Source organism: Callionymus lyra, chromosome 6 (genome assembly GCF_982586985.1).
Source record: "Callionymus lyra chromosome 6, fCalLyr1.hap1.1, whole genome shotgun sequence".
NCBI lineage: Eukaryota > Metazoa > Chordata > Actinopteri > Syngnathiformes > Callionymidae > Callionymus > Callionymus lyra.
Genome location: NC_141823.1, coordinates 3,937,640 through 3,949,515, shown reverse-complemented (window position 1 = coordinate 3,949,515; position 11,876 = coordinate 3,937,640). Strand labels below are relative to the sequence as shown.

Sequence of the window (11,876 nt, the reverse complement as noted above, 5' to 3'; positions counted from 1 at the left end):
TTTTCCGACCGTCTTGAACGCAGCGGCGGCTCACGGCGGTCACGTGACCGTGTGTTGACAGTGGAGGTCCAAGATGGCGGCGCGCTGGAGCAGCGAGAATGTGGTGGTTGAGTTCAGAGACGCTCAGGTGAGAAGCTTCCATCTCCCAGCGTGCGTCTGCGACCGCGACCTTCTCTCGTGCTGCAGGTGCACGCGTGCGTGTGCGGAGGCGCGTGCGTGTCACGGTTTAAACACTACAGCTCCGTGTTCGTGAACTCGTGACCGCTCGTGTCAAAGTAACACAACTTTAACTTGACAAACATGAACATTTCGATCAAATACACAAAGTTTGTGGCTTTTAATTGAGGAAAAAGTGTCTTTGATTGTGTTATTTGAGAGTAAAAGTTGTTCTGAGGCAACTTTCTGCAGTTTGCTGGTAAATAATGGGCTTTAAATGCTCAAAAATGAACGTAAGAACATTTTTGTTTCTTATTTTTAACGTGGAAAAACACGTACAAGATAAACATGTAGAACACAGCTACACAAGTGCACTTAAAAAGTGTGTCGCTGTGTTCTTGTGTTTGTGTATATATGTGTGTGTGTGCAGCTCCACCCTGTCTGCACTCTCTTCTTCAACCTCCTTTCATTGCTCTGGATGATTGACATGTGTCAGTGTCATCACAATCATAAATATTTGAATTTAACATTTCAAATGTTGATGTTTTTTAATTGAAATATTGTGGGTTTTTTAAATAATTATTTTATCTTCTATAAATAATTCAATAATTTCTATATTTATTGATTGAATTGTAATTTTTAATAGTGAAAATAATCAAATATTTAAGAAACATTTTCTTTTCATATATAGTATCATCTAAATCATAGTATCATTTAAAATACATTTGATAAATACTTTACCTTTTAACTACAGACTTTTAATTCAACATTATCTGGAGAGACAATTAAACCAACGATTTTATATTGAATTTAAAGAGATACAAATGAAAAAATATTAAATGTATTATTATTAGAATTATAATCGCAAACACTTATGTTTCAATAAATAAAATCTTAATAAATGAGAAAATATTTTAATTAAAAAAATGATTTAAAAGATAATCAACCTTTAATATATAAAAATATAATTGAAATAGAATGTAATTGATCAAAAAAGGTATTAAAAAATATGTATTATGAATTTAAAATGTCAAACTATTACCATCTCTTGTTGCCAGGCAACCGCCATGTCGGTGGACTGTCTGGGCTCCAACGCTGTGTTGTCCGGGTAAGTCTCGACACTGACCTGGAGACGTGTGTTGACCTCTGGTGACCTCTGGTGACCTCTGGTGACCTCAGGACTCTGTGTCCTCAGGCGTCGCTTCCTCTACATGGTGAACCTGGACGCCCCCGCGGACCCGCCCCGCAAGATCGGACGCCACAGCAAGTGGGACGTCGGGACGGTTCAGTGGAACCACCACAAGTCCGAGTCTCACGTGTTCGCTGCTTCTGTGAGCGCTCACACACACACACACACACACACACACACACACACACTGTGTCAGTGTACAATATGTTACACACATACACAGAAGTACACACTGACCTGTTTGTCTTCAGAGTAACCAGAGAGTAGATCTGTACTCGTGGAAGAACGGATCTGGAGAAGTTTACGCTTCACTGCAAGGACACACTCGAGTCATCAGGTACACACATGTATACACACACGTATACACACACACACACATAAAAACACACACACACACACAAACATGTATGCACACACACACGTATATACACACACGTATACACTAACATGTATACACACACGTATACACAAACATGTATACACACACACGTATATACACACACGTATACACTAACATGTATACACACACGTATACACAAACATGTATACACACACGTATACACTAACATGTATACACACAGGTTATACACTAACATGTATACACACACGTATACACAAACATACACACGTATAAACACCTACACACATACTGTATATAACGTCACACACACACATTTATATATATATATACCCACACATATATATACACACATTAATAGTCACACACACAAATGTGTAAATATATATATATATATATATATATATATATTAAAACCCTGGTATACACACACACGTATATACACACATACATATATATATATATATTATATATATATATATAAACATGCTCATATACACACATAAATGTGTACATAGACAAACATGAAGAAACACACACAACAGTGTTATTGACTCGCTGGTGTGTTCAGTGACCTTGACTGGTCATGGTTCGAGCCCGAGTTCCTGGTCACCAGTTCTGTGGACACGTACATCTACATCTGGGACACCAGGTGAGTGTGTGTGTGCGAGTGTGTGTGAGTCTGTGCGAGTCTGTGTGAGTGTGTGTGAGTGTGTGTGAGTCTCTGTGAGTCTGTGTGAGTCTGTGTGAGGTTGTGTGAGTCTGTGTGAGGTTGTGTGAGTCTGTGTGAGGTTGTGTCATCATGACCACGTCTGTGTGCAGGGACACTCGTAAACCCACGGTGGCGCTGTCGGCGGTCGGTGAGTGTCTGAGGTCTGGTGTCTGGGGGGTCACTGATGGGGTCTCTCTCTCCAGCCGGAGCCTCTCAGGTCAAGTGGAACCGCAAGAACCAGAACCTCCTGGCGTCCAGTCATGACGGCGTCGTGCGGATCTGGGACAGAAGAGTGAGACGTTTGTGTGTCTGTGTGTAGTGTGTGTGTAGTAGTCACACACACGTGTGTGTGTTCAGAGTCCCAACACGGCGTCGGAGTACCTGGCGGCTCACCTGTCCAAGATCCACGGGCTGGACTGGCACCCGGACAACGAGTTTGTTCTGGCCACGTCCAGCCAGGACAACTCCGTGAGGGTGAGATTACCGAGCGCCCCTGAACGCACCGCCTCCGCTGACCTCCGCTGACCTTCTGTGTTCCTCAGTTCTGGGACTTCAGGAAGCCGAAGAACTACCTGAACATCCTGTCCTGCCAGGTGCCGGTGTGGAAGGCCCGGTACACGGTGAGTCACGAGCCTGCAGGGGGCGCCGTAGAGCGGGAGTGACGTTGAGTGACGTTGAGTGACGTGTGTGTCTCAGCCCTTCACTCACGGGCTGGTCACCGTCATGGTGCCGCAGCTGCGGCGCGAGAACAGTCTGCTGCTCTGGAGCACTCTGGACCTCAACAGTCCGGTCCACGCCTTCGTGGGTCACGACGACGTCGTCCTGGAGTTCCAGTGGAGGCCTCAGAAGGAAGGTGAGGAGGGAGTGACACCTGTCAATCATCCTACACTGATTGACGTGACTGTGTTTTTTAAGGCTCCAGTGACTTCCAGCTGGTCACGTGGTCCAGAGATCAGACTCTGAGGATCTGGAGGGTCGACCCTCAGCTGCAGAAGGTGATCTTCATCATCATCATCATCATCATTGTCTTCATCATCATCATCATCTCCATCATTGTCCTTATCATCTTCTTCCTCATCATCATCATCATTATTATCATCTTCATCTTCATCATCATCATTATCTTCATCATCATCATCTTCATCTTTATATCATCATCATCATCATCTTAATCTTCATCATCATCATCATCATCATCTTCATCTTTATATCATCATCATCATCATCTTCATCTTTATATCATCATCATCATCATCATCATCATCATCATCATCATTATTGTCATCATCTTCATCTCTGTCATCTTCATCATCTTCATATTTATATCATCATCATCTTAATCTTAATCATCTTCATCTTCATCATCACCATCACCATCACCATCATCATCATCCTCATCTTCTTCATCACCTTAATCTTCTTCATCTTCATCATCACCTTCATCTTTATATCTTAATCATCTTTTCATCATCATCACCTTCATCTCTGTCATCTTCATCATCATCATCATCTTCATCATCACCTTCATTATCATCACCTTCATCATCATCATCTTCATCACCTTCATCATCTTCATCACCTTCATCATCATCATCTTCATCATCATAACTACAGTTGTGTATTCAGTTGTGTGTCAGCGACACTCTGGAGGATCTGGTCGAGGGAATGTCTCTCTCCGTGGAGGTTGATAAATCTCTGACGATGCATGAAGCTGACGAACAGACGAGGGGCGACGCCAGCGACCCCAGAGGTGAGAACGCTGCCCCCCCCTTCACCTCCCTGACCCCTGACCCCTCCGACCTCACCCACAGAGCCGGACGCGTGCCAGGAGTCGGCGGTCAGCTCGGGTCTCCCTCAGACGCTGCAGCAGGAGTTCTCTCTGGTCAACCTGCAGATCAGGAACGTCAACGTGGAGGTAAGAGTGGAACCATCGTTCGGACCGAGCCGCTCCTGAACCTCTAGTCCTCAGATGGACGCGGTCAACTGCAGCTGCATGGTGTCGGCGCACTTCGGCAGCCATCAGGTCCACCTGCTGGTCAAGTTCCCGGCCCAGTACCCCAACAACGCCGCGCCCACCTTCCAGTTTGTGTCGCCCACCACCATCCCCTCCGACATGAAGACCAAGATCCAGAAGGTTCTGACGTCTCTTCCCGCTCACGGAAACGTCCTGACGCTGATGTGTTGCAGATCCTGACGGACACGTCGCTGCAGAAGGTGAAGAGGAACCAGAACTGTCTGGAGCCGTGTGTCCGTCAACTGGTGTCCTGCCTGGAGTCAGACATGGTCAGAGATGATTGACAGCTGCTTACACAGGACACGTTAGTAAGACTTGTGTTTGTGTCTCTGTGTGTTTGTATATGTGCGTGTGTGTCTCTGTGTTTGTATATGTGCTTGTGTGGGTCTGTGTTTGTATGTGTTTGTATATGTGCGTGTGTGTTTGTATATGTGCGTGTGTGGGTCTGTGTTTGTGTGTGTTTGTATATGTGCGTGTGTGTTTGTATATGTGCGTGTGTGTATGTGTTTGGGTGTGTTTGTATATGTGCGTGTGTGTTTGTGTGGCTCGGTGTGTGTTTGTATATGTGCGTGTGTGTTTGTATATGTGCGTGTGTGTTTGTAAATGTGCGTGTGTGTTTGTATATGTGCGTGTGTGTATGTGTTTGGGTGTGTTTGTATATGTGCGTGTGTGTTTGTGTGGCTCGGTGTGTGTTTGTATATGTGCGTGTGTGTTTGTGTGGCTCGGTGTGTGTTTGTATATGTGCGTGTGTGTTTGTATATGTGCGTGTGTGTTTGTATATGTGCGTGTGTGTATGTGTTTGGGTGTGTTTGTATATGTGCGTGTGTGTTTGTGTGGCTCGGTGTGTGTTTGTATATGTGCGTGTGTGTTTGTATATGTGCGTGTGTGTATGTGTTTGGGTTTGTTTGTATATGTGCGTGTGTGTTTGTGTGGCTCGGTGTGTGTTTGTATATGTGCGTGTGTGTTTGTGTGGCTCTGTGTGTGTTTGTATATGTGCGTGTGTGTTTGTGTGGCTCTGTGTGTGTTTGTATATGTGCGTGTGTTTGTCAATGTGTGTTCGTCAATTTGTGTGTATCTGTGTGTGTCTGCGTCCATGTGTGTGTTTGTGTGTGTCTGCGTACATGTGTGTGTGTGTGTAGACGCAGGAAGACGGTCCGGCCGCCTTCGTTCCTGTGACTCCGGCTCTGCAGGCGTTTCCTCGAGTCATCAACACGTACGGATCCTACCAGGTGACCTTTGACTCTTGTCGACTCACCTGTGGGTCACATGACTCTTGTCGACTCACCTGCGGGTCACATGACTTGACACCACTCACCTGCAGGACGCCAACATCCCGTTCCCCCGGACCTCCGGCGCACGCTTCTGCGGGGCCGGCTGTCTGGTTTACTTCACTCGACCAATCACCATGCACCGCTCGGCACCAAACACTGAGCCCACGCCCAGGTACCAACAACACACACATACACACATCTAGACTCACGCACACACACACACACATCTAGACTCACGCACACACACACACACACACACACACACACACACACACATCTAGACTCACGCACGCACACACACACACACACACACACATCTAGACTCACGCACACACACACACACACACATCTAGACTCGCACACACACACACACATCTAGACTCACACACACACACACACACACACACACACACACACATCTAGACTCACGCACACACACACACACACATCTAGACTCACGCACACACACGCACACACACATCTAGACTTACGCGCGCACACACACACACACACACACACACACATATAGACTCACGCGCGCGCACAAACACACACACACACACACACATCTAGACTCACGCGCACACACACACACACACACACATCTAGACTCACACACACACATTTAGACTCACGCACACACACATCTAGACTCACACACACATACACACACACACACACATCTAGACTCACGCGCGCACACACACACGCACACACACATCTAGACTCACACACACACACACACACACACACATCTAGACTCACGCACACACACACATCTAGACTCGCGCGCGCGCGCGCGCGCACACACACACACACACACACACACACACACACACACACACACACACACACACACACACACACACACACACACACACACACACACACATCTAGACTCGCGCGCGCACACACACACACACACATCTAGACTCACGCACACACACACACACACACACACACGCACACATCTAGACTCACGCGCGCACACACACACACACATACACACACACATCTAGACTCACACACACACACACACACACACATTTAGACTCACGCACACACACATCTAGACTCACACACACATACACACACACACACACACATCTAGACTCACGCGCGCACACACACACACATTTAGACTCACGCACACACACATCTAGACTCACACACACACACACACACACACACACACACACACACACACACACACACACACACACATCTAGACTAACACACACATACACACACACACACATTTAGACTCACGCACACACACATCTAGACTCACACACACACACACACACACACACACACACATATCTAGACTCACGCGCGTGCACACACACACACATCTAGACTCACACACACACACACACATCTAGACTAACACACACATACACACACACACACATCTAGACTCACGCGCGCACACACACACATCTAGACTCACGCGCGCACACACACACATCTAGACTCACGCACACACACACACACACAAACAATTATTTTTTGTTTCCATCAAAACATTTCAATCCAGTTTCATTCAAGCTAAACAAGATGGCCGCCTCCCTCCCAACAAACATGGTGTCAATAAACCATGCTAGAGAATATCCCACAATCCTTTGCAGCAACTCGTGAACTTGACCTCTGGTTATGCAGGTCTCTGTCGGCGCTCTCGGCCTATCACAGCGGAGTCCTGACGCCCATGAAGATGCGTTCGGACTCTCAGAACCTGCGTCTCTACAGCAGCAGCCCGACCCGCTCCGACAAAGACACCGTGTCCATCTCGTCCTTCTACTACAAAGAGAGGGTGAGACGCACACACACTCGCGCACACACACACACACACACACACTAGGCCGCGTGTGTCGTCTCGTACTCACCTGTCGAACACACCTGCTCACTCTCCCTCCAATCAGATGCCACCTTTCTCAAGCTCGCGCCGCTGGTCGGTCCAAACCCTCCATGATTGGCCGGTACCACCGCCTCGTCACATGACCGTCGATCATCATGAGCTGCTTGTCTGTGATTGGCTTGTGTTAACAGCTGCTGCCACTAGTCTTAATTGAAGCGGGTCTTAATCCAGGACTAACTCACACCTGTAGGTCCGATTCTGACATCAGCTGGAACCACCGGCGCCGCCTGGCTGTGACGCTACACACCACTTTTAATCAAGTGGTTCTCGTGTGTGTGCGTGTGCGTGTGTGTGTGTGTGTGTGCAGAAGTCCAGAAGGTTCAAGACCAAGAGGGACGACTTGGGTCGCATCAAGCTGGCGGGGAAGGTGATCATCCAAGAGATCTCGTGTCTGCTGCCGGTCCACAAGGTTCTGGGAGAGAACTACATGTGAGGACACACAACAACAACAACACAACAACACACACACACACACACTGACCCATGTTTGTGATCTTCAGCCTGAACGTCAACGACATCCAGGACACGTGTCAGAAGAACGCCACCGCGGCGCACGCCGTCGGACGCAGGGACGTCGCCAAGGTAACCAACTTCTCTTAGCGCCTTAATGAGGCTTTAGACCCTTTTTTTTTATTCCATGTGATATTTTTACAATGAAGCGAAGAAAAAAAAATCACTTCGAATATAAAAAAAAGATTTTATCTAAAGAAAAAAGTTCCAAAAAATGATAAAAATCCATTTTTAATCAGATGTGTTTGGTTAGGTAGAACTTTATTGATCCTCAGGAGGTCTCTTTTGGGAAATTGTTTTTTCCAATTAGCCACAGCAATACAGCAATTATTCATAAAAATAAAAATAAGAACAAGAACAAAGAGAAATAAAGAAAGAAGAAAGAACAAGATGATACAATCTAAGTCTACTTGTATATTAATAACAAAGACAAAGGAGTCATGATACTTTCACTTCTGCCCCCGAACTCAGAATTATAAAATCTAATAACACGAGGAATGACTGAGTCCCTGAGTCTGTTAGTGTTGCATCATGGGAGGAGCATTCGTGCTGCATCTGCTTCTCTGCTCACTGATGACAGTGTTGAGAGGATGATGTCATCATCATGATGGACAGTAGTTTGATCTCCTCTCTTGTCACCAGTGAGTCCAGCTTCAACCTCAGAGCTTCTGAACCTGTTGACCTCCTAACCTTGTTTGTGTTTTGGTCACATTAGAGTCAAAAACGTCCGATTTAACATTATTTTTCGGAGAAATGTTGCTTAAAAGCTTTTACATTTAAAGGTATTTTCCTTTTTTGGATGAAATGAAAAAATAGTTAAAAGAGTTTAGCAACTGTTCATCACTTCACGTCAAATAAAAATATTTTCAATGGAAAAAAAACAGAACACAAATAATTCTTTCCCTTGGAACCGTTTTTTCTTTTTAATTGAAGCTCAATAAAGTTCTATCCATCCATCCATAATCTGACCTCAAATAATAATTTAAAGGACACCTAATGTTTTGATTTAAGTGTGTCTTAGATTGTTCTAGGACCTCGATTATACTCTTTTATACTCATCAGTATATTTTTGAACAAAACTCTCATTTAATAAAGATATTTACATTAGAAAATAAACTTAAGCCCCGCCCACTTTGAATGCGCTGAGAAGAAATCTCGTCCAAGCAGCCACGCCCACTCTGCTCTGATTGGTCACAAAAACACGAGTTGCATTCAAGGACTCGCCTTAATTTCAACTCAGCCCTGAAACTCCTGTTTTGTACATTAAAAACTAATAATAAAACTTAGGTTTGCTGCTTAATGTACACATTAGAAAAACACCTAAAGGCAGAAGTAACTCTCACCATGTTTACATAAATATTTATTTTGTTTATTAACATGTAGGTTCTTCACTGATTTAGATCTTCTAGAGGAGGACACCTGCACCAGAGTGATGTCAGAATGTATCATTTAAACCGTGATCTCGTTTGGAGAGATTTCAGACGAGAACTTTATTAAGTAATAACTTTAAAACGTCATGATGAATGAACTACTGCATGTTGAAGAGAACGACTTCAACATTTACAACATGTGAGTCAGGAGAGTTTTCACATGAGGTGAACTTTAACATGTTGTCATTGTATTGACAATATCTTTTTCGATGTCAACTTTTATTATAAACATATTTTCAATTGAATTTCTTTTTTTGTTAGTGCTGGTAAAATTCTTTCCTTTAAGGATTGATTGAGCAATAAAACCTTCACACATGTTTGATTGACACGTGGTCCTGGTTCAGGTCTGGGCTCTGGCGTCTGCAGCCACCAGCCAAGATCTGGATCCAGACTCCGACCCCGACGCGGAGACCCCGTGGGCTCGACACCCGTTTGGTCGTCAGCTGCTGGAGACGCTGTGAGTGGCCGCCGACGTCACATGACTCCACATTCTTAACCCCGTCCCGACCCCAGGCTGGACCACTACAGCAGGATGAGCGACGTCCAGACCCTCGCCATGTTGTGCAGCGTCTACAGGACGCCGCCGCCTGCCGCCGGAGACCCCCCGTACCTCTCCGCCCCCCGCTCGCACTACGTAAGCCCCCCCGCCGACGCACGCCGTCCTCCGGCAGGAAGTGACATCATGTCTCGTGTTTCCAGCCCAGCCTGACGTCCAGCTCCGTGACGTCCGGGTCCAGCCCGTCCGACTCCGTCACCGGCGGGCCCTGGAACATCGGTAAGAACCGCGGCGCCCCTCGCAGGCCAGCGACCTCACGTGACCTCACATGACCTCACCTGACCTCTTCACGCAGGTCGAGACGCCGAGCACATCAGCCCCTGGAGCGAGTCGTCGCCGGAGGACGGGCGCTTCGGTAACCATGGTTACGTGGACCCGCGGGAGAGAGAGCGAGAGCAGCACGAGATGAACAAGAGGTGAAGAAGAAAGTCGTTTAGTTTAGTCCAGAAGTGATTTTTATAAAACAACTAAAGCCAAACAAACACATGAGATTATTATTTATATTTGCTTTGATTTAATTCACAACAGTTGAATTTTTTTTATTATTATTTTGGAATGTTTAACGTTTTTATTAATATTTAATTTAAAAAATATTATACTTATAGTATATTATCTTATACTTATATTCTTATTACAAAAACAAAACAAGCTTAATAATAAAAAAAAAAATCATTTTAATATTCGAGTTCCAAAAAAAAACAAAATTAAATTCCAACAAAGTTATATATTTTTTAATGTATAATAAAAATGTAATATTTTCTAAATTAATGAATTGTATTTTTTGAGTTGGATATTCTTCCAACAAGTATTTAAAAAAAATGTTTCTAAATTCTATTTTTCACTTGTAGTCTTTTAAATTCAACATAAAAATGTTGATATAATAGCATCACCAGACATTACTAATAGATCACCAATCAGTCTCTTGATCGGCTTCGCTTCACAATTGGCTGAGTTTGTTCAAGGAGCTCTGTGATCTATTGGTTCTGTCTGGTCAGATAATTATACCAACATTTTTATATTGATTTTAAGACGATAAATAAGAAAAAATGAATTATTGTTACAAGAATATCAAACTTAAAAAATACAATTTATTGATTTTAAAAATGTTATCATGCTTTAAAATAAATCTAATTATGAAATACAACCAAGATCCTTAAATCGTTTCACTAAGACATTTCGAACCGTTAAATATTCCGATGGAACTGATAAAACCACCAGCCACAGCTGTGATGTCACTTCCTGTTCCCAGGCTGCTGGACCCGGCCAACACGCTGCAGTTCGACGACTTCAAGAAGAGTTACGGCGAGATCTTGTATCGCTGGGGTCTCCGCGAGAAACGAGCCGACGTCCTGAAGTTCACGTCGCGACCCCCGGAACCCCACAGAGGCATCGGTACGTGACGACGCCACGAAGCGCTCCCATTCGCTCGCTCACCCGCCGTCTCTCGCCCGCAGAGTTCGGCGTGTTCTGCTGCCACTGCCGGAGTCAGGCCCGCGGGACGCAGTGCGCCGTGTGCAAGAGACTCACCTTCCAGTGCGCCGTGTGTCACGTGGCCGTGCGAGGCTCGTCCAACTTCTGCCTGAGCTGCGGTCACGGGGGTCACACCAGTCACATGATGGACTGGTTCCGGCGGCGGGACGAGTGTCCGGCGGGCTGCGGCTGCAACTGTTTGCTGCAGAGCGCCGTCTGAGTCGCGCCTTACTGTGAAAATAAACTTTTTTTTTAAACTCACTCGCTCGAGTCAAAGTTGATCCGCAAACGT

The 11,876-nt window shown here is 45.4% G+C and overlaps 1 protein-coding gene across 2 annotated transcripts; it reads left to right on the top strand.

Annotated features, from left to right (window-relative positions):
• Nucleotides 1-59: 59 nt before the first annotated feature.
• On the top strand, nucleotides 60-11,845 carry wdr59 (WD repeat domain 59). Of its 2 annotated transcripts, XM_087793062.1 has the most exons (27): nucleotides 60-127; nucleotides 1,215-1,264; nucleotides 1,352-1,487; nucleotides 1,597-1,682; nucleotides 2,275-2,355; nucleotides 2,526-2,563; nucleotides 2,619-2,707; nucleotides 2,773-2,889; nucleotides 2,958-3,035; nucleotides 3,112-3,268; nucleotides 3,331-3,410; nucleotides 4,042-4,165; nucleotides 4,227-4,330; nucleotides 4,385-4,549; nucleotides 4,603-4,698; nucleotides 5,569-5,658; nucleotides 5,751-5,872; nucleotides 7,363-7,513; nucleotides 7,623-7,679; nucleotides 7,926-8,047; nucleotides 8,119-8,200; nucleotides 9,903-10,015; nucleotides 10,072-10,192; nucleotides 10,258-10,333; nucleotides 10,410-10,530; nucleotides 11,364-11,506; nucleotides 11,569-11,845. In XM_087793062.1, exons 1-27 carry the CDS (start codon nucleotides 74-76, stop codon nucleotides 11,802-11,804), a joined length of 2,889 nt encoding a protein of 962 aa, XP_087649188.1. In that variant the 5' UTR covers nucleotides 60-73; the 3' UTR covers nucleotides 11,805-11,845. The 2 variants fall into 2 exon arrangements, with proteins under 2 accessions (XP_087649188.1, XP_087649189.1); XM_087793063.1 differs by lacking the exon at nucleotides 7,623-7,679.
• The last annotated feature ends 31 nt before the right edge of the window (nucleotides 11,846-11,876 follow it).